Source organism: Antennarius striatus, chromosome 13 (assembly GCF_040054535.1).
Source record: "Antennarius striatus isolate MH-2024 chromosome 13, ASM4005453v1, whole genome shotgun sequence".
NCBI lineage: Eukaryota > Metazoa > Chordata > Actinopteri > Lophiiformes > Antennariidae > Antennarius > Antennarius striatus.
The window spans coordinates 11,689,437-11,713,218 of NC_090788.1; the positions used below are offsets into that span (position 1 = coordinate 11,689,437).

The window sequence follows — 23,782 nt, forward strand, 5'->3', positions numbered from 1 at the left end:
ATGTATACCATATGTGTATTATTTAAGTACTACTGTATGCATGACCCCCCTCCCCCCACTACCACGATCGCACAAATTTTCCCACAGTGGGACAATAAAGGATTATCTTATCTTAATCGTGTTTATATTCTAGCTGGATGTCACTGTCCAAAATTCTGTTTTATTAATTCAAAGTTTACCATCAAAAACAGCAGTTTTCTTTCACACGTGACATCACTTTAAAGAACTTTGAATGCACACATATTTTAACATCATTTTTGCTTGACAAAAATTCCAAACTTTTGGTGAAAATAAGACATTAGATGATTGAAATCCCTGCAATGTGAGCATCTCTGTAGCTGTATTCAAACAGGTTGTACAGGTATTTTGAAAAAATCTGATGTGACTTTAATGAGGTGTCATTTATTCTAAGCAAGATATTTCAGAAGTGGTAAAATTGTGTTGCTCTGCCAATATTTTAAACCCAGTATTTATTAAAAGGTACATATGTATTAACAGTACTTGAAAGGTGAATTCTAATCAATATGCTTCAGTGAAATAAGGATTCAGTGCCTGGAATAAAGAGGTAGTCTGGCACAACAAACATCTCAAAATTCAAAGATGAAATAAAGATCTATGATTCTTTTCACAGGTGCTGAATGAAGTATTGGCTTTGGTTTGCCAGCGTAAGTCAGAAGTGTTCATCCTATCCATCAATTACATCAATTTTGGCCAACAAAAAAGATGGCCAATGGAGGACACAGGGAATGCTTGCATCAAAGTGTATGAAACAAGAACACAAGGGTCTGCACCTCCTACATTAAGACATTTACTCATCAAGTGCAGAAATGCTTCATCCACTTATAGGGTCACAAAGCCAATTAAAAAAATAATTTAAAACATCTCAACTGTACATTTACACTGCACTGTGTACCTTATCTTAAGCAATCACCCTATACAAACTCATTCAGATAATCTAATCAAATATTCAGCAACATACAAACCAGTGAGCATATTACATAAAAAAATAAATGTTTGAGCCAAAGCTCCTTATTTGCTGGAATCAACTTTGTCCTCAAGTTCAACCGATGGGAGTGTCCGCACACTGTAAAGGAAAGAGAACTTTGGATATGCTTTTGTTTATAATAAAACAAATAAACTGTCTTTCTCCCTTTCAAGTATAGTACACTGTTATGGATCTTGTCTTCACCACTACATTCCCTCACTGGCTCACGCCGTCATCCAGACAATGTGAACACAAGCAAGTTGGTGTGCTCTTTCTAACTCTTCTGCAAACAACTGTTTCGGGCCAGCGCAACCCACTGGGAGAGTGGAAGGAAGCAGGGGCATGACTGCTGCTCGTTTGGGGGATGCTGAGCTTAGAAATGTGAGCCAAATTAGCCACAGATGCAATGGCCAAATTCTCTGAAAAGCAGTGCAGCTCTTTACTTCTTCCTGTTATGTTGCCTCCGTGCTTGCAGTCTCTGACGCGCTCCAGAAGGCTTTGATCCAGCTCCGATGGAGAAGGAAGGAGTTGCTGGAGATCCTGATGATGAAACACACATGAAATGATAATTTCAACAGACTGTCATCAAATTGTTTCTCTAACATCTTAGGAATACACTATTAGTGTTTCAACAGCATGACTCATGAAACTGCCATGGTAGTTAGAATGGATGACACAAAAACAACTAAGTGGATAAACTGTCCCCACAGCAGTCTTTGCTCATCTAGAAGAGTGTGACATTGAGCTAATGGAACCAGGTAAATGTTTTGCCATTCTCCTCCATATTTCAACTGTACTTAAATCAATAAGATTGGGTTTCAATGTGTTGCCTGTCATTATTTCATGTGTTCCTCAGTATACAAACATAAAAAGAGTTAAAGCTGCTTCACACCATGCAATTGATTTACACCCACTAGCAACAAGTACAGTATTTTCCGCACTATAAACTGCACCTAAAAGCCTATAATTTTCTCATAATCCCGTAGTGCACTTTATAATCTGATCTTCTTTTCCTTTTGGCTTTTCCCTTCAGGGGTCACCACAGCAAATTAATTGCCTCCATCTAATCCCGTCTTCTGCATCCTCTTCTCTCACACCAACTACCTTCATGTCCTCTTTCACTACATCAATAAATCTCCCTCTTTGGTCTTCCTCTTTGGTCTTCCTGGCAGTTCAAAACTCAGCATTCTTCTACCAATATTTTCACTATCTCTCCTCTGGACATGTCCAAACCATCACAGTCTGGCCTCTCTGACTTTATCTCCAAAACCTCTAACATGTGCTGTCCCTCTGATGTACTCATAAAAAGTAGTGCGCCTTATAAGCCTTGTATATATATTAATATTAGTATTGGTTAAAAACAAGATCGCTGAAAAAAAGCTGGCAGTATGGCTGGCAGTCATGCAGTCTGAGGCACCCTCAGAAGGTACTACACCCTCTAACAACGGTAGTCAAGGGGCGTCGCCAAAGTGCCGCTCTCTTTGAGCTGCTGTCTGACTGCAGAGCAGCACCGGTGACCGGCTACGATTACGTAGCAAAAAAGGGAATTTTCAACAACTCTATTAATAAAGTTTGACTGACCGACTGATCTCAGTATTTTCCAACTACTGTGGCGCTGGAAAGAACCCACTTTAAACTTGATTGGTCTAAAAAATGCTATTGTGCTGTAATCTGGAATCCAGTGACGGTCCATTCTATTAGTTTGCGGAAACACACAGAGAAACCGGCATAAAGGTGAATGAAAGACCCTCAAAGCTGAACTTCCAGCCTTTTCTGAAATTTCAAGAACAGAGTCACTGCTAGGCAAAGGTGCCTGGTGTGCTGCAATTGATTTGTAAATGTAGTTGATACCTGAAACAACACGTGGGGGCGCATTTAGGCTTGTGTATTGTCTGGCAGCGACGTGCGGAGAGTTTCACGGCGGTGAGACACCGTTAACTACAGTCAGTTCTATGAGTAAGACAGTGTAGCATTTTCTAGTAAATTAGCAGCCTGACATTAAAACTGGTTAAAATGATTTAGGACACACAGTGCAGCAGCAAATAGCTGCACCTGACCTCCGACTGGACTACCGATTGATTGAAAAAATATTTAATTAATAAACGAAGATGAATGTCGGAGCTTAAATATCTGCTTTGAACTTCAGTTCGAACTGAGTGGTCCACTCGGAATGAATTTAACCGGTTTTTAATGTCAGGGTTTTGAATATGCGTGTTGACTTCTTTCTAATATGGCAAAGTGATCAAGCGATCAGGTTTCTCTGATGAGGCTCAGAATGGCTTCATTGAAATAACAATAGGGCCATTCATAGGTGACTAAAGGTACTCAGTCATGAATGCTCTGGCTAGTGGACAGATATCGCAACTACAGCCACTAGATTTTTAAATCTATTTTAATTTTTTTATTACCGTATTGGCCCAAATATAAGATGACCCTGATTATAAGACGACCCCTCTTTTTCAAGACTCAAGTTTGAAAAAAGAATTTTTGAACACCAAATTTAATTTTTATACAGAAAATAATTACAGTACATCTGAAACAAATGATTCTAACAATATATTCGAGAGACAAAGCATGTTATTTTGCCTCATTCAAATCATGCAAAAACTGTCCATCACATCTTAGTATCTAATGGGCATCCCGTCCTTTCGTTTCTCGTCCAGATACGCACACCCTCCTGTCGAGCTCTTGGAAGCGGCTGCTCTGAGGACCACAGAAAGCTTTTCTCTGACTGTGAGCATTTTTAGGCAATCTTTTTAGCTCTCCATCTCCGTACATTACACTCTGTGACACCATATTTCACAGCCGCTTTGTAATTGTTTGAAGACTCTGCTTCATTTATCACCATCATCTTGAAGTTTATATCATAACTTCTCCTCAGCTGCCGGTTAACCTGGCTGATCTTCGACCCACTTTTCTCCAGATTGTCGCTAGGTTTCTCCATTTTCTGTTATCTCTTCTCTTATTTTCTTCTATTTTCTTTCTTACTGCTATTTTTTATTTTTCTTCTTCGTGACAGGGGTTTGCTTTGGCCTGTGGAGTTAAGTTCAGCATTCGCTTTAAAGATATCTGGCGCCATCCAGCGTTGTGAATGAGTATAATGTCTAGACCCCGAATGTAAGACGACCCAGACTTTTTCAGTCTTATTTCAATGTAAAAAAAAAAACGTCTTATATTCAGGCCAATACAGTATATGCGCCTTATAATCCGATGCACCTTATATATGAAATAGTTTATAAAATAAACAATTCATTAAGGGTGCGCCTTATAATCCAGTGCACCTTATAGTGCAGAAAATACTGTATACAGTGGTACCTCTACTTACGAAATTAGTTGGTTCCGGAAGAAATTATTTAAGTAGAAAATTATGTAAGTAGACGCGTTTTCCATGCAAATATCCTAATCCGTTCCAAGCCCCAAAAAAATTCCGACATGTTTTATAAATCATAAAAAAAGCATCAAAACATGTAACAAATACATGTTACAATTAGATTATTGCACAATAAATGAGAGTTGTGAATAATGTAAAAGATCAAAGAATAAGGAATAATAATGACGGTCCTTTACCTTTACCTGTCCTCATTGTTTTTTTGCCCTCTTTGGTTCATGCACTCCTATCTCACGATGCCGAACAACACAGTGAATTCCAGTCCTCCTTTTGAAGTTATCCGACCACCCACGCAATGCCCTAAACTCCTTAAACTTCCTTTTGTTTTAATAACGTGGCGATTATAGATGTATTTCAGCCATATTCTTTGGCGAGATCAACCAAATAGATAGATACTTTATTATTCCAGAGGACATTGTATTAATCCCAGAGGAAATTGTATGCATCCCTTTTTCACGCTTTTCTATTATCTCTTGCTTTGTTTGTATGGACAAAAAAACTTTTCTTCGTCTTTTCTTTTCCTCTTTTCTCCGTCACTTTCTTGGGGTCCATAGCGAATACGTACTGAAAAAGTTATTATATTTGCTCAAAACTATCAGACTACCTCACAGGTTGAGTGCCGAATGCTGAAGACACTACATAAGCACCAATCTATCTCCACACAGAGGTGGAGTGGCATCCCTCTTAGCCAATGGGATGCCAGGAAGATACGTAATAGGTAATAGCCAATGGCAGAGCAGCTATGAGAATGTTGTGTTCAGGAACCTGTGGGAGATTCGAGTATCAGCCGATACTGTGTTTTTACATTACGTAAGTCGAAATTTCTTTCGTAAGTAGAGGCAATATTTTCCTGCTGAGAAATTTCGTAAGTAGAAAATTTTGTAATAAAGATACCACTGCAAGTTCAATGCTGCAGGGACCAATCATATAAGTAGAGAAGAGTAGGGATCAGCAGCTCCTCATCTGACTCGAATGAACAAATGTCACCACTTTTAGCTTGACATGTGAAGCTTTTTACAAACTAAACGATGCACAGACCATTATTGTCTTACCAAAAGGAACAGGATTGAAGCCTTGAACTGGAGTCCCAGGACTTCCGAAGGGAATTGGACCTGCAGGAGCACTCTGGCCAAAGGATGGGGTAGATGTTCCTGCGAAAAGGATCCATACAGGTTGAATACACCACAAAGAATCCCACTGACAGAAAAATGAGTAGCTGGAGCAATATCAAAATGTCAGTTTGTCCAAGAGGTTGGAGCAGCAAGACATCCATACCAAGATATAACTACAGATTCATGTAGCTATGTGGATATTATCTGGTTTCTATTATCCCCATGAATGTTTTTCTGATTAGTATGATAAGATTTCACAGATATCATTGAGTTTAGAGCTAACTCTAAGTAAAACAGTAAAATCATGAATGAAAAATAATTTTGAATCCACACTGAATGACAGTAATCATACAGATTTTCAATAATTTAATAGCCAAGACTTCTTGTCCTACTGCTGTCTTTCAAGTTTGAATATCAAGTTTAAATACAGTACTGTACTGTGAAAATAAAAACTGTTAATCCTTCAGTCAACTCACAGAAGAACCCCTCTAGCTGCATTCATTCTGAAAAACAGTCAAACTGTCCTAATTCCTTACCAAAAGCTGGTTTGTCAATAGCAGCAGCACCAAAATTGAAGCTTCCCATCTGAGGGACAGACGTATTGGTGACTGGTGTTCCAAACTGGGGCATACCAGCACCGAAGTTAAATCCACTAGGTGCTGACTGAGTTGGGCCAGAGGGCGGAGCCTGCTGAGCCGCACCACCAAATGTGAAGGTTGCTGAAGAGGAGCTCTGAGCCTGGGATGCTGCTCCAAAGCTCGGTGCAGCTGAAGACATTGCAGGAGTTGTTGTGCCGCCAAAAGAAAAACTGGTGGAGCCGGCTCCAAAAACTGGTTTGACTGGGTTCCCAAAGGTGGTTGCTGTGGTGACAGCAGCTGCCCCAAAAGGGAAGGGGGGTGGGGTGGGGTTAGAGGCAAGGGTGGGGGTGGGGTTAGATGCTGCACTGCCTCCAAAAGTGAATGGTTTTGGCTGTGCTGCTGTTGAGGACCCGAAGGTTGACTGCGCTACTGGTGCTTGAAATGATGACTTTCCAAAGGTGAAAGTGGATTGGGTGGTGCTGGCAGCAGCAGTGGTGGTGGTGGTGGAGGAGGTGATGGGGATGGAAGACACTTTGCTATCCATGGCAAAGCCTCCAAATATAGCAGTAGTGGTGTTCATGCTAGGTGAAGCTTGACCAAATGTAAATATTTTTTGGTGGGCAGCTTGTGGATCGGGCTGTGTGGCACCAAATGTGAAGTTTCCGTTGGTGGAGGCTGCAGTAGTAGCAGTAGGGGCCACTGAAGACGAACTGGTACTCGCTGTGGAGGATGACCAGTTTCCAAAAAGGGGTTTCACAACTGGCTGGGCTGAGGTCTGTGTGGCAGGGATGGAGCTGGTGGAGGTGATGCCAGTGGGGGCATTCATCATGCCAGGAAACACAGATGCAGTTACTGTGGTGCTGTTTGTTGATCCACCAAACATAGAGGATGTACTAGCAAAGACAGTAGATGTTGAGTTGGTGGTTGTGAGGGATGATGGCTGTCCAAAGATAGCACCTGCAGAAAGGCTGCCAAAAATGGGTTTGAAACTCTGGACAGGTTTGCCCTCTATTTGGGTCGACGCAGCTGAAGTGGAGGAGGGGGTGGCGACGGCAAAGATGGGCTTGAATCCTGAAGCCAGCAGAGGATTGGTGTTACTGACTGACCCTGAATTGCTGTCTGAGACAGCAGCAATGACCGAATTGGAGACTGAAGAGGGGGCGGGGGTGCTGCTCTGGCTTGCTGGTCCGAACAGCCCTGCTCCTGTTGCAGGTGTCATGCTGCTGGAAGCCTTAGAGACCTGACCCAGCACCTGAGTAAAGGCAGAGGGCTGCTCCACACCAGCAGAGGAGGATTGGGACAGGGTGGCATGAGGAATCAGAGGGGCCGCTGAGGTTGGAACCTTCAGGTTCAAACCACTGGGTTGAACTGATGTTGTTGGTGCTGACACTGCAGACAGATGTAAATGATGAAGAAAAATGTCAGAGAAGAAAGTGGAAAGTCATCAGATGTCATGACACATTCCCCAGTCTTACATTTTCAAATGTCAACAAAGAAAAAATAGAAGTTCCATGTCTGTAGTTTATTCTTTTCCTAAGTTACACATTAAAAATACAAAAATACCATTAACATTGCTGTTTGTTTGTTTTTTTTATCCTGGCAAGACAACTTCTGAACTGTCTGGTATCGCCCTCAGTTACATGGTCATACCTGCAGTTGTGTTTGCAGTGGATTTGAAGCTAGCAGAAATACTGCTCTGCATTTTCAGTGCATCCAGTAGTGGGTTGGAGGCTTTTGGGACTGTACTGGCACTGCTGACTGGGCCTGGGTCCAGGTTAATTACTGGGATGTTTGAAGTGGAGCTCGTGGTCAGAGGAACTGCCAGAAGGCTGCTCAGGCTGGTGGTGGGGATGGTTGAAGTTGAGCTTATGGTCAGTGGAGCTGCTAGAAGGCTGCTCAGGCTGGTGGTAGTGGTCGACAAGGGACGTTGGGTGGAAGCAATGGCTGGAGGAGAGACAGGCTTTGCTGGCTCTGGAGCTAGAGGAGGACAAGTCAATGTTAAGGTCAGGGGTCAGAGCTGTTTCAGTCACTGGGAGAGTATACTGCTCCTGACACACCTGTAAAAGCAGAGACAACTTTCCCAACACTATCTCAAAAAAAAAAAAAAAGCAAAAATTTAAAAACTGATTTAAGGAACTCTTCAAGAGAATTAATCTCCTATACTTCATGAGACATCAATGATGGAATGATGGATAGCAATATGACATGAACAAAAGTTATCAGGTAGATTTGTTCACCTGTTCACACACAGACCCAACCATACAGGTCTGAAGCTTAGTGCCATTTGTAAAAATGAGCAACAAGCTCCAATTGGACTTCTGCTCCACAGAAAATACTTAATTTCTCAAGTGATGTGTCTGATTGTGTATTGAGTTTGAGAGTTCAGAGTCAGAACATATATTCAGAGAACTGGATTTTTCTCAAATTGAAATTTTAAAGGTCCCATATTATGTTTTTTTTAATTCATGTCACTCAGCTGCCAGATGTCCAACTACACTGTATTTGAAATGTCTTGCCCCAAAGTGATCTACGGTCTTCAATATCTTTGATTGAATATTGATAAATTCTCCTCTGCTCCCTAACCCTGTTTTAATGGGGCTTAGCTCTCAACTCCCTATCTCCACCCCTCCCCCCTCTACACTTCCCTATCTCCCGCCCAATCAGAACTGCCCTCCCACATGCGTTTGTTTACTTGCGCCACTCGAACGTGCCTGCATTACAGATGCATTACAGCTCTAGACAATGGCGATCGCTCGCCATTGTCTAGAGCTTTAAGTTTCAGTAACTTCGCTGCTACGTATTTCACTCTAATTCTTCTTGTGTTTTCCACTCGTTTTTCATGATATAAAGGTTGATTTTTCGGCGCTAAGCGTGGACATGTTCTCCATGAGGAAGCAGGTCTTTGCTGAGAAAAGTCGTTGCCAGTCTTTGCTGAACAAAGACCCATGGCTCATTGTGTAAAAAATCAGACCAGCCGGTGAGATAATTACATCCCGCTTCAAAGCAGTGATGTTAAAGCTGGTTTTACAAAAAATCTCATGGACAATGACAGATCGTAGAGAACGCGGGAGCTAAGCTAATGCAAACTAACAAAACATGGGATTTTACCAGTAACACCAAGTTTTTCTCTTGTATTCTTGTGTGTGTGTGTGTGTGTGTGTGTATACACACAGCTCTCCGATCACTTAGAAGAGCTAAAGCTGCTTTCATTCACCAAAAACCAGACAATTGTTCTGTATTAGTAATCAATGTGCAACTGATTATTTGTTCGCTGTGATGCTGGGGATAGCCTCTGATGGACAAACACACAATACACACCTGACTGAAGCTGCGCTAACTAGTTAGCCAAATGCTAGCTGAATTCACAGTTTGCGAGGAACTTTCAGTGTGTAGCTCTGAGCCAGGTCATTACCACACATCGCTACGTAGCCTGATCACGAATTGCACACACACAAACGCACACACACACACACGACTGAAGTGGACCTAACTAGTTAGCCAAATGCTAACTAAGTTCAACATTTTGTGAGAACTTTGTGTATAGCTCTGAGCTAGGATATTACTGCACAATGCTACCATAGCCTGAACGAACTCACCCCTTGGGGATGGACACACCCTTCGGTATGTGAACCAATCAATATCGTTATCACTCTGTCCAATCACAGAGTAGATTTGTGACGTAACAAATAATATTCTAGCAAAATCCGATTACTTTGATTCGGTCTGGGTGATGAACTCCTAAAACTTCCAATATCTATTGATGCAGGAAACTTTTTTTTTTTACCAGATTCTAGGAGTTGGTCGGGTTAGGGAGGACCACTATGTCTATGTAGATACCTGAAAAAGTGTGATTTTCATAATAGGACCCCTTTAAGACTGGAGTTAAGGTGGGTGATGGCAGTAGATTAGATATATAATAATCCCAAGAGAAATTCGGGGAGACATCTGCTCACAGAGATACAAATAAATACACATAAGTGACGAAATTGGCACCGACAAAGACGTCGCATAAATTACATAATTTAGCATAATGACAGTTATACAGCAGAAAAAACAGGGGACCCTAATATAAAAAGGAAGTTTAAACCGAGCTGTAAACCGACACTAAGGACCCCCACAAAGTATCCCACAGTGCATCCCCAGTGTGTCCCAGGCCCCCTCAGTCTACCCCTTCTCGGCCGGCCTTGATGACCCTGCGGCGTCAGACCCCCTTCTTCTGAGAGTGTGATTGTGCCCCCTGATGGCACAGGGCACAAAGGAGGTCCACAGTCTCTCAGTGGAGGAGCTTGGTGACAGCAGTCTGCCACTGAAGGAGCTCCTATGCTGGGCAAAGGTAGTGTGCAACGGGTGGGTGGTGTTACCCAGGATCGCTCTAAACTTGGACATAGTCCTTCTTACAAGAGAGCAACATGCGGCTAGCTCGCGCATGCGCAGTAGAACAGTAGATTATTTACAGCTTTATTGTCCATAAAATATCCAAGGAGCAGCAGGCATCTCTTCTAGCACCCAGGGAGCAAGTTAGGGTTAAGTGTCTTGCTCAAGGATGCACTGGCATGTAGACCAGGGGGATACAGAAGCTCGAACAAGCAACCTTTCGACAAGTGGAGGATGGTCTGACCCCCTCTAAGCCACAGCTGCATCCAGTAAATGTTAGATTGGAAATGCTTTCTTAAATGCCAAAAAGCAAAGGTGGGTGGGGTGCAGGAGAGAAAGGACTACAAGCAAACGTGCTCGGCATTGGAGGACTGCATGTTCCATGTGTGTATGTGTGACTGGAGGGTAACAGTATTCCGAGAATCAAAGAGTGTAGAAGTTAAATTAGTTTTCAACGGTTTACTTCTGGGGTTTCTTATACTCACCAGGAGTCTCCAGAATCTTCTGGATCTTACTGATAGCTGCTCTTTTCTCTTCATCTAGGTCCTTCACAGTGATGGTGTACCCCAGCTCTGGAGGCGGAGGCTGCAAAACAACAGGGACCAATATTAATTTAAAGCAAACAGCTTCATCAGCCACAACTTCTGGGAAGAATGCAGCATTCCATACGAGTGAGATCTGATCGTCTCGCTGGCTGGACACCAATTGGATTTTTCGTTTTCTTTTGCCACCACTCCCAGTAGAGTTTGTCGTGGCTGTGACAGGAACCTCAGACACTGGAGTCAGTTTGGCTGCAACATTAAATAAAAGAACGATGAAACACAATCAGTGTCTACTTCCTGTTTATTTGTAAGACAGTATCTCCATTGAAATACAGTTGCAGTGAAAGAAATAAAATGACCAGCATCTCCAACAACAATGACCCTGCTGAGTGAATCAAGTATCTCAGCCAGCTGAGTAGCTGTTTATTTATCTGTGCCACTATATAGTCCAACTCTTCTGCTGTCAGCTAAAAATCAACTGAACAACACAAGAAAGCAACTGGACACAAATGAGACTCACCATTAACAGGTGCCTTATTAGAAGCTGCCTGGTCTGACTTCACTGAGGAGGCTGAGCTGGGAGATTGTCCATCATCCTCTCTGGGAATGAAACAAGTCAAGAATTGGTAATGAATTAGATCATAACATAAATGATTAGCAGGAAATCAGTGAACACACACCTGGATCTCTTTGAGGCTCCCTCTGGAGTCTGACAGCGAGAAGATCCGGGGCTGGACAGAGGGGAACTGGGTGCAGACGTTTTCTTCCACTGTGAAGGTAAACATGAATACAAAGACTTAACAACCACACTTTCTCTCAGCTGGGCCGTGTGCACCATAACTCAACAGGCAGACCTGGATAAGGCCTCGCGAAGAGCTGTAGGAGCTGTGGATTGGATTTCTCGCTGTCCCTGGTGTTCCTCTTGGGGAATGCACACCGCTGCCAGAACTGATAGAGGAAGTACGGGACCGCTTCATGGTCGACTCCTCCATCAGCGAGGTCATCCCTCTTTTCAGGCTCCCTGGCCTGTACAAAGATGTAATTCACTCAACTGTTATAGAGCCGCCATATACCTCACACACTGCAAAGCCTCAAATGGAGAACAGGGTTTCAGCAGGGTAGCTAAAGCTCTATGTTGCTGGACACACCATATAATCAACACATCAGAATTATACATTTGAGAAGAACTAGCGAAAGCTTAATCCCTTTCTTACAACTTGCTTGAGGGAAACCCTTCACTGAAAGTAAAGCACAAAGTCAAGATGAGGCAGTTAGTCTCTTCATAAAGGTTTGACTCACTTCGGAACCAGCTGTGATGGTGCTCCATTGAGTAAAAGCGGCCCAAAAGCAGAATGTGCACTTCCATCACTGTCATTACGCCTTGGGAAATGAACATGGATTAGAAACATGCATAACATGGTTGACTAGAAGCATGAACCAAGTCCTCCTGTGTTAAAGTTCAAGACAGAAAAGCTGAGACACCTGTCAGCTATGTGATGTGGATGATAACTGGCTTCATCCAACTCTGTCAGATGTAATGTCCTACCATTAAGATTCTCAAGATTTAGTTAAATACACAAGTATTGATAACAGCATGAGATTAATATACAAGCATATATTTTGCTACATAGTTATTTATCCATGTATTTAAATGGTATGTCAGAAAAGTATAAGGTGATAATCCATTTATTAATGATGTTATAACGCAATAAGAACACACACCACTGTTTCTCTGTGTGCATGAACGCTTGACTTTCTACAACATCCTAGCAGCACTCAATTTACAGTGGTGCTGTAAGGAAAGCCATCTGGAAACGTTCAACATAAAAATACCAAATACACTGTTTAGCATCTAAGCATGTTCGATGAATCACTCCGATTTAACCTCCAGCTATTACTGAGGTCTATTTTGTTGGTTCTGTGTGATGATTCCATGACAATAAAGCACAGGTTTCAATACTGCTGAAAACTGCATCTGAGCTCCACATTTTCAATATACTTAAAACTTCATTCTACGTCTGAAAATGTTTTGCAAAAACAAAGGGAAAAAAAATAAAAAAAGGCTAATGTTTATAACATTAGAAAGTAATACAGGAAGCTGGCTAGCACATAGTTCCTCGTTCACTAGGATACCTTCTTTTGCTTCTCTGCTCAGTTGTGAAGCTTCTGTCCTCTTCCTCCACTTCTCTCTTGCGGCTTTCCTTCAACACCTTGAGGACACTTTCTCTGGAACAGGGGTCTGCAGGGGCCCTGGGGAGCCCCACACAACTCAGGTCCAAACTGAAACCCAGACAGGCGATAATTAAGTCATTCTTTTTTCTCAATGGTAAAAGCAAATTAGAGGAACAAACAATGAGAAATATTTCTAAGCACTCATTCAACAAGCAAACACCTTTTAACATTAGAGACAAACTGAGCTATGTTTGGCATCAGAAATCACTAAAGTTTGCTGACAGTGTGAGGATGGCTCAGTGGATAAGATATATTTCAACAGCGTTCTCGTTTGCATGCGTCCTTGCCGCACACTTTTTGACAGGAATGCACAAACGTCAGACAGCATGTGTCCTAGGGACTTCCATTCAAGAAAAATATTCACAATTTTTCCATTTCTCCACTTAAATTTTGAACCCGGAAATCGCCCTTGTTTTGATCTTGCACGAGAAACTCGCACGTCATGAGCGTCACCTGCGTGATTCTGCCTTATCATTGACCACACGGCAACACGACATCTGCCCGTTTTATATGCTGCAGTGAGACCTTCCAGAGCAAGAATAAGCTGTCGCTTGTGCATGGAGAGAGCTCTTGGGTTTCTCTGTCTGTTAAAAAGCTTTGAAATGTCTGCAGATGTGATTAAGCACTATACAAACTAAAACCAAGGCAGTCAGAGACTGAAACATCCCGTGACAACCCTGAATTCAAAATTTTACCCTGACCTACTCAGAGTTCATTTTACCTCAAGAAAGTAGTGCATCCCTGGGATGCGCTGCAACAAAAATTTGTGCATCCCAGCATGACGTTTATGCATCCCAAAATAACAGAATATACGGTAAAAGACGTATGCAAGGATTGATTTGATTTAGCCAATAGTACAATCTAAAAACTAAAACTGTTAATTTTAATTATATTATTAATAATGTCATAACTTTTTGAGTAAAAAGAAATAATAAATTAAATTTTTTTATCAAAATGTTAAAGCCTGGTAGTTATTCTTTAAAAAAAAGTTTTAGAAACATTGTGTCAGAGTAAATTATTTGAGCATAGAGAACTAACCTCCTTACATTTGATACGTCTTTTGACTCGTCTGCAAGGATGCTTAATTAATACCGGAGATGCCTGAATTTTTTCTATTAACTCTTTCTCTTAAACTTCGGCCAAACTATCCAAAAGTTGGCTTTCTGTGAAGTACGCGTCATAATGCATGTTTTGTTGTTTAATGAGATCCACATCAGGTACACTAATGCCATGCATAAGTTAAATGATAGTTTTAAACTTGTTGAATGGTATATATTCAGCAGCTATCCATTTCACAACCTTTTAAATGTTATATATATAACATTGAATTATGTTGTGTGCATACCTCGCAATACATGTTATCTTTTTCCATAGCTATCAACGTGCCTCACCCATGGAAACAATTGCGTCCATTGGTGTACAAATGCTCGGATTTTACTGGTTTTTGCTTGTCTTCTTCTGCCTCTTCATTCTTACCGTCCACAGAAATATCTTGTCTTTTTGTCTTCATGAATTTTTGATTGATTTTTATCCATAAAAACACTGATTGTCATTTGTTTGTTTTTGGAGGCACGGTGATAATATAAGACTAACCCGTTGCTCTGTCACTGCTGCGCACAGAATGAGCACACATTGTGTTGGGTTACTCTCAATGCAAGATGATTTTATCGGGGGCTGAATCCTGCAGATGAGTCTCGAGAGAGACATAACGGCGATTTCCGGGTTTGAAATTTAAGTGGAGAAATGGATAAATTGTGAATATTTTTTGTTGAATGGAAGTGCATTTTTTCCCAATATTATATCTCGGAAAAAAGGTAGCATCTATTTTTTTTTATTGTCAGCATTTAAAGCATTTAAAGCTTGCATCCCTTGCTGTCCGACGATCGTGCATCCCCGTCAAAAGTTGTGCGTTAAAGACGCAAGGATGCACGCAAACACTGCCTACTTTCATTGATCAAAGCACTAGCTTGGATCTATGGTCTTACTCACAGTGGCCTTCTCCCTCATCTTTCTCTTATGTACAAAAGTTGAAATGTGACCATAACATACTTTTCTCAAGGTCAAAGTCATCTCATTTTCATCCCCTTTGCCAACTGAGTAATGTACTTTTTCTTTCATCTATCTGCAACGGTTGTGATGATATTAAGTGGACTAACGGATGGACAGACAGACGGACGAACACACAAACAGTGACAATTACAATACATCACCGCTCTAAAGCAGGATGTAATAAAGGTTGATTAATTATCACCATGCCTCCTAGAAAGATGCAAAAGTTGGAGAAAAAGCAAGTGACAATGAGTGCTTTCTTGCATAAAAAACAATCAAAAGTTAATGAAGAAAAAGAGACAGAAATTAGTGACACATTACTGAAATTTGTCTGGTGCAGTGGAATAGTAGAATACTGTATATAAATTAAAGGCAGAGAAAACTTGAGTGAAAAGCAAAAGTGAAAAAAAAAATATTACGTACATCTTTATTTCTAAAACAGTTTTTTAATGACTACGAGGATTTAACTCATATAATTTACTCTTTTTTTTCTTTTTACTTTAACAGTTATGATGTTATTAATAAAAACATTAAAATTAAGTTTGTTAAGTTTTTATATTGTACTATTGGCAAAACTCAATCTTTGTGTACGCTTCTACCGTATATTCGTTTTTACTTTTGGGAAGATAAATATCATGTTGCACAATTTTTTCTTGAAGTGCATCCCAGTGATGCACTACTTTCTTGAGGTAAAATAAACTGTTTCTGCATTCACTGGTATCTTCAACATTATCTCTAATTAAGGCACTGTCACTATGACATACAGTAGTATGATAGGTTGTAGAGATGCTCCAATTTATTTTCCCTTTCTTCATTAAAATCATAACTCCTGTGCAGGACAAAAATACTTTAGGTTGCATACAAATGCAACCTAACCTTGCATGCAGATGCCAGGAAGTAACAGGATCCTGTTTGAGGGTGAATAAATATTGTCATCAGATAAATGCATTAAATACTCACAGTAAAGAATGTAGCAATTATGACTGTAGAGGTTATTTCAATAACAGAATCAGAATGAGTTTAAGTAAATGTGTCAATTTGCTGTTGAATATTGGAATGTGATTATATAATCTCATTGTTAAATTGTGATTTTATACAATCATCACTGCGAATCATTGATAATTTAAAAGTCAGATAACAAGTCCTTGTTGTCAGATCAGTGGTTTGAAGACCAAACAGACCAATTACCTTACTGCAATCTCAAGTACTGTATATCGACAACAAAGCTAAATCAATACTGAAACCAGCATGTATGTGTGATTTATTTTGAGATACAGTATTGGGCAAAGGAATACTGTAATCGTAAAATGTTTTTGAGAAAGTTCAGACCTCTGGCAGCTGTGGTGGTCGGGCCTTGCAATCTTCACAGTAACTGGGCTGAAGGCCGCTGGGACGTTACGAGGGCTGAGGATGTTCTTCTTCCTGAAGCCATCCCACCCAACAGGAGGTAACACTCCCACTGATGAAACACCTGACCGCTGCAGGGGATAGTGACGCTGGGGGGTGATGGTAAATCTGCCCGGGGTTCCTGGTGACTCCCTATATGGACAGAAAATATATGAATAGAAGCATGAAATCATGCTTCCTGCATTCAACAATGGATAACCAGTAAAATAGATACATAGATATATCCTTTATTAATCCCGGGGGAAATTGCACATATCCACTGCTCAGGCATACATAACGAATAAATACTGGATAAACACCAGGAGAAAAAGAAACACAGACACCACAGGACAGGACACACCTCAAGACATACACTACACTAACAGACACATACAGTACTAAGAGGACATATACTAAAGTATAAACAGTATAAAATAGAATAAAAAGTAAAAATAATAATAATAAAAATAAAAATGTACCCATAACACATTCACATTATACTCAGACTGAAAGCAAAATTAAAATTAAGTTCCTTCACTCTGGTCCTCTTTTCCACCAGGCATGCCAGTGTTGCCTAGGGATTTAAACTGTAGTCAGGTTATATCTTCCCACCTATATATTTGAATAAGCTCACTTGAAAAGTCTGTGCTGTCACACACCCAACCAACCCCGGCACATCAGCCAGAAGGAATCAAGTGAACAATATGGTGTAAAGCATCGGAAAGCGAGGCCTTTTATTGCGGTTACGCCTTTCGTCCAGACGACAACACAGATACCCGGGACGAAAACGCCGGCCAAAGTGAAGTTTTTGAAAACGCCGGGTATGTGTTGTCGTGAGGACGCTGTAACCAAAACTCTTTCTATCTCGGGGGCATCTCCCTGCGATGACAACCACTGTGACGTTAGTGTGTGTGACTCATGTCTACATGTACACACAGAATGGACAGAGTTAAAACTGGCTATTTTCTGATGTATAACAGCTCCATGTCGAAGACGCATTGATAAACATGCTTGACAGTTGAATATTCGTTCGTCTGTTTCTTACTTTATGAGTTATTAAATTTATATATTTATTCATTCAATCATGTTCCTCGCTGACGCCAGTTCTGTGTCCGACCGGGATGCGTTTACTGCTGATGGGAGAACTCTGTGATGGAGGTAATCCTCCAGGACGAACGCCGTGAATTTCCACACGTCCTGGTCCGGTTCTTGGAGTTCTTTAGCTTGTAAACGTGTTGATCACACACTTATGCGGCTACATGTGTACATGGCCTGATTCAGGTAGTGGTTCGGTTTGTACCGCAAGTTTTCACAGCAATATAAGGCAGTTGTTTTTTAAAGCAGGGGGAATTTGTTAAAAAAAAAAAGAATCACCTAAAATCTGCTACAGTGGACAAAAATGTTTGTTTTTTTAAATAAAAACCAATGATATGACCCAAGCATAATCACTGGCTATACCTCAACGTTACAAAAGCACAATCATTGTCCATACCCCAACCACCCTCCCCTCAATGTACATGTTTACTGTATTTTGTAAGTTAACTTGAGGAATGGAGGTGTGAAATGTTTATCATCACAGTAGTTTCTGCATAGATAGGAAGTGTCTCTGTTGCATCAAAGTTGAAGTATAACTTCTCACTTCTGTTTTTTGTTGTGATGCAGGTATGACATGCCAGGCAAGGACGTCCTATACAGAGGATGTCTTCTGGGGTCACTGATTTGAATCATGGATTTCCCTGGAGAAAGGGGGATTTCGTGTGGATTACAGTGCATCTGACAAAGTATTTGAAGTTGAAATGGCCCCACTCAGTGCAAAAGACAGGAGCATGGCGAAGGGAGAAAAAGTTGTGTTTTAGAAGTTTGGTAGTAGTGATTGTAACAATAATATTATTATAACACACTGGATTTTTAACATTAAAAAGGTATAAGTTTAATTAGCCATTTAGATTGACCTGGATATTTCCATAAAATTTAAAGCAGGTATTTTTAAAATTTCTTTGAATCTCAGAGCAGAAGTTCTACATTTATGGTAGACATAATGAGATTTTTTAATATCATTTAATCTGCTACAGTACGGTATGTTTAATGTTCTATTTGCATTATTTTTCATAAATAAAAAATGTTAGTGATCTACTGGACCACATTACCTTAGGTCATTGAAAAATACTGTGCATTTAAAATATGAAACATAAAAGTCAACTTATAAAGGTCAGTTCATTTACTTTTGGGGGTGTGGGGGCTGTGTATTTTCATTTTCATCATATCCAAATGATCATTTTCAATACTGCCAGTCTGGAAAATGATCATTTGACATGATGTACGCTTGCACACGTATACAGTGTGTGTATACTGTATACATTTGGCGATAAAAGTAATTTCCTATTGGAATTATTAATAGATTTGATTTTACACACACACACACACACACACACACACACACACACACACACACACACACACAGTGTACTGCCATTACTAAAATATACATGTTTTTCACAATTCCCTATTTTGCTGACATTTTTATTCACAGGCTTTCTGCAAAATGCCATACACACAATCCACTGGACTTTCTTTAAGTCCAGTGGACTGATTTTAACATTAAGCCTTGCATAACCGTGACCTGGATAACTGAGAACTTACACATAGAGCAAATGAAGCCTCATAAAGCTTAGAACCGCAGTGAACCGATTGGGATGAAAAGCTTCAATGCTTCCCGTGGGGCTTCATCTGCCCATCACTAACTATACATGGACATCCGAGTTAACATAATTTTAGAGTGTCATAACTGTTCCAACAATTTTTATGTTTTTGAGCAGAAAGTCCAAACAACAGGAACGACACAAAAAACGGCAACGGTTTCTGAGTGAAACTAGCTGGCTAGCACGAACAGTCTGTCCAGCTATGGTTTCCATTTGGAATTGGACAATCGATGTAGTATCCAAAATGCTCCTCGGGCATCTAACAAAAACGCTCTTTAAGTAACTACATACAGTTGTTTTCATGTAGTCAGCTAACAGAACTATCACTTCTCTAAAATTTCTTTTCCACTTGCTCTTTTGACAGGTTCCTTTTCCATTAACATTAGCTCTTTCCCAACCTCCCGACTAGTTACCCTTCTTTCCCCAGTTAGCCTGCTGACATTCATCATCATCTTTTCCTTTCGGCTTTTCCCTTCAGGGATCGCCACAGCGAATCAGTTGCCTCCATCTAACCCTGTCTTCTGCATCCTCTTCTCACACAGCCTGCTAACGTTCATCTTCGGCTTCGCAATGCCTGCCCAGCGCAATCCATGATTTGCCACACAAGTCGTTACGTCACCACGTTGATTTTTGACTACGTTGGGTGCGCTAGGTTTATAATACCAATACGTTTGTTTTCATGTGTTTGGTATGAAGTCTGATGCTATTTTTTATCCTGGAATTTCCACGGGTTCCCACTTTATACATTTATGAAATAAATGTATAAAGGGACAGGGACAGCCTTCCCTAACCAAACCAAACTTCCACCAATTACTGAATAACATGGTCTACCATATTTTTATCGCGAATTTCTGAAGTGATCAGATGTGCATGTTGATTGACTACCTTACAGCCGTGATCCTTCCAAAGCTGAAAGTCGCTCACTGAAACCCGCCAAGAAATTGAACGTAAACCTCTATCGCCTCCAAGCGGACTGAGCGCTAAGGCTTGTAACGTTACAGCGATCGTGACTTGATTATAAACTTACCCAGCAAATGACAACCTCCTGTTTGGGTTATAGACAGCATGGTTGGGTCTGGATAGTTTTTCTCGCAGTTGTTCTCGGGGATTTCTCCCTGCCCTCGGCCTCACGGGGTCAGGTGTTGGACTGTCGGCTTTTCCGATGTAACTCCACATGAGGAACTCCCGTGGACTTACGAGAAAGGAGTCAGTTTCCAAGGCTTCCCTCCGATAAATCCCAGTGTCACCAAACCGTTCTCGGAATTGTCTTTCTGATTCACGGAACTCGACTTTGTTCCTACTACTCTTTGATCTTTGAGCTACTCTCTGATCCTTGATACCCTGTACAGTGAGGGACACGCCGGTTCCCCCCCAACCCCACAACCAGGGCTTGAGTACCCCTAGTACGTTTAGCCCGGCCCGCGGATTTAGGCCCAACCTGGCGGGAAGCGCTTCTCCTCTGTGGTAAAAACACACAACTAAACACACAGCAAGAATGAAAGTCGTGAAAACAATGATGGGTATATAGTAAAAAGCGCAGCTAACAATGCCTAAGGCAGAGAAAATCGCTAAACATTTCCCTCTAGGTGACATGGCGGCAACGCGCCGCCGGGAGGACTCTCATATCCCATCATGCTGCTCTTCTGGGTCGATTTCTTATTCTTCGCATTTTAAACATTTACGTTTCGATGACTAGCGCCACCTATTGGGATAAATTGAACAGAAGTCAATCTGGCGGTCTTACGAAATCTTTATTTGAGTTTCATTTTATACTTCAGTCATTGTGCTTTTGTGTTACGTTTTGTACTTTACGTTTTGTATTTTATTTGTCTGACAGCTGCAGGTCAAGTTATCATAGTGACTACCTTCCGTGTTTACATCTCCATTACTCATCCATTCTTGAAATATATAACAATAAAACTACTGAAAAACTGCAGACCTGTTGTGCCCATGATGAATATATGTACAAAAATGGACCTGCTATCACAGAAGGTTCCTGTATAACAATAGAATATTAAATCATGTTGCGTATGCTAGTTTTTTAAAAATCTTTTTGGGAGTAAACCCTTTCTTGAGTTTGAGAAGACGAAATACAATATATCCTTCATAATATGTATTTGTGTGTGTGTGTGTGTGTGGGGGGGGGGGGGGGGGGCTCTAGGGCCTAGGGCTGTGGAGGGGCCGCTTGATCTGGGCCTGCGGCTCGGCTTGGGCTTGGGCTGCTGGGGGGTTGGGCTTGGTTGCGGGCTTTTTATGACGACTGGATGGTTGTTGATGGCTGCCGGTTGTTGGTCGTGGCCGCTGATTCGCCGTGCAGCGATGGTGACCGGGGGTGTGGGCTGGGGCGCTGTTGTGGGGATGGGGCGATGTGTAGGCTGTCGGGCCTGGCCTGGCCTGGGGGTCGGGCTGCGGGGGGATGGCCCGTGGGTGCGGGGGTAGTCGGGTGGTACGGAGTCATTGCTTCATTTGGGGGCGGGATGGTGGCTGGGCGGCTTGGCTCCTGCCCCGCGGACCTTGTCTCCCATCTACCTGTGGGTGCTCCCTGCCCCGTGCCCCTTGGGCCTGTCCCGTGCGCCCTGGCGGTGGCGGCCGTTGCCTCCTTTGGGTCCCTGGGTCTACGTGGTTATCGGTGCCCCCGGTGGCTCTTCGTGTGATGGATTCTGGGAGTGCTCGGCTGGCGTGGCCCTGTTGAGTTCTGGTAGCCTATCTGGGTGTTGGTTTCATCACACAGGCATGGTGGGTCAGGGTTTACCAGCTCCTGTCGAGTCCAATTATTGAGAACCATTGGGTCCCGTCAGAATGTGATGAGTCTCACTTCAGTCATCACAATATTATGCCCTCTATCTTCCTCCTACACTGGTTTCCTCTGATGGCCTATTCTATATTATCAGGACCTCCACTAATCTGATGTTTTGTAACGTTGGTGTTGAAATATCAGTTCTAAGATAGAATAAAACAGCCTAAACCTGTTTCACTCCAACAGCACTGCCTGTCTATCCACTACCTTGTTTGTGTTTTCTCTCCCTGTCTCCTTTTGCTTTCCCCCTGAACTCACAGGGGTGCAGCACTTCCCTCTCTGGCTCACAATAGGAAATTCTAATAAAGACTGACAATTTAGAGACCTTGTTGACTTAGCTACTGCTGCCCCGACACCCCCCACCCCCCAAAAAAGTAAATAAACGGACTTTTATAAGTCGACTTTTATGTTTCACTTTTTAAATATACAGTATTTTTCAATGACCTAATGTAGCCGCAAGAGGGCACAAGCCAGTGTCTTATTGTGCCGGGCCCAAGCCCGGATAAACACAGAGGGTTGCATCAGGAAGGGCATCCAGTGTAAAACTTTTGCCAAATCAAAGATGTGAATCAAACCTATGACTTCCATAATGGATCGGTCGAGGCCCGGGTTAACAGTCTTTCATGCTTTCAGTGAGTGTGGGAGACTTTCAGTGCTCTTCACTCTTCTAACGAATGTTTTTAATTTGTTCAGTGAAAATTTTAGTATCAGGAAATTCATCTACGATGCTGTGTAACCAGCATGTGTACGATGCTGTGTAGATTGAATCAGAGAAAGTGGCAGCTTTTAAATTTTATTTCTGGGGAGGCAAAACTTGCAATTTATGTGACCAGGAAGAGGAGAATTGAAAACAATACTGTTCAAGAAGCAGCTACTGTTTTTTGCTGTAACATCAGATGTCGCTTAAAACTAGAATTTTGTTTCTATAAATAGACAAAAGACCTAAATAACTTTAGGAACATCTGCTGTTACAAAAATGTCCTATGCACTTTAGTTGATGACCACCTCACTTTTGAAAACTTCCTGTTATAATGTACTAATTTTTATATTGTATTTCCCTTTGTTTCTTGGTGTTTAATGTTTTTGAGTGTTTAGTGTTTTTGAAATTTCATCTAATGAAAAATTGTAAAATGTTCTAAATGTTCTAAATGTTCTAAATGTTAAATGTGATTGAAGTTTTTTTGCAAAAAATCTTCTGAGGCACTTTAGTGCTTCATCTAATGTAAAATTGCAAAATGTTTGAATGTGATTGAAGTGTTTTTGCAAAAATCAAAAGCCTGGATAAACACAGAGGGTTACATCAGGAAGGGCATCTGGCGTAACACTTTTGCCAAATCAAAGATGTGAATCAAACCTATGACTTCCAAAATGGATCGGTCGAGGCCCAGGTTAACAACGACCGCCATCGGCGCTGTTGACCTACAGGGCGCCGGTGGAAATTGGATTACTGTTGGTCGAAGAAGGAGAGGAGGAAAGTGCGAAGAAAGACAAGAGAAGCGCCAAGAGTATAGGACTAAGAGTAGGGATGTTGAATGCTGGAACTATGACAGGAAAAGGTAGAGAGTTGGTTGACATGATGCAAAAGGAAGGAAGGAAGGAAGAGTGTTGCATGACTTTTAGGAAGGAGTTAAGACAGGCTC

General features: G+C 41.5%; 1 protein-coding gene across 1 annotated transcript; it reads right to left on the reverse strand.

Moving 5' to 3' along the window:
* Window positions 1–127: 127 nt before the first annotated feature.
* On the reverse strand, window positions 128–20,975 carry pom121 (POM121 transmembrane nucleoporin). Its single transcript, XM_068331784.1, has 13 exons — window positions 20,373–20,975; window positions 16,590–16,799; window positions 13,113–13,259; window positions 12,279–12,359; window positions 11,834–12,005; window positions 11,660–11,748; window positions 11,500–11,579; window positions 11,107–11,228; window positions 10,923–11,022; window positions 7,714–8,040; window positions 6,022–7,452; window positions 5,426–5,524; window positions 128–1,525 (listed from the first exon to the last, which is right to left on the reverse strand). The coding sequence occupies exons 1-13, from the start codon at window positions 20,936–20,938 to the stop codon at window positions 1,425–1,427; spliced, it is 3,525 nt and encodes a 1,174-aa protein (XP_068187885.1). The 5' UTR covers window positions 20,939–20,975; the 3' UTR covers window positions 128–1,424.
* Between the last annotated feature and the right edge of the window lie 2,807 nt (window positions 20,976–23,782).

What these genes read in the sequence shown, in the direction of transcription:
- pom121 (XM_068331784.1), bottom strand. Translation starts at nt 20,938, where the DNA reads ATGTCACCTAGAGGGAAATGTTTAGCGATTTTCTCTGCCTTAGGCATT. An exon ending in GAGCAGAGAAGCAAAAGAAG is followed by an intron (nt 12,360 to 13,112) that starts GTATCCTAGTGA and finishes TCATTTCCCAAG; the next exon opens with GCGTAATGACAGTGATGGAA. An exon ending in CTTCAATCCTGTTCCTTTTG is followed by an intron (nt 1,526 to 5,425) that starts GTAAGACAATAA and finishes TTTCATCATCAG; the next exon opens with GATCTCCAGCAACTCCTTCC.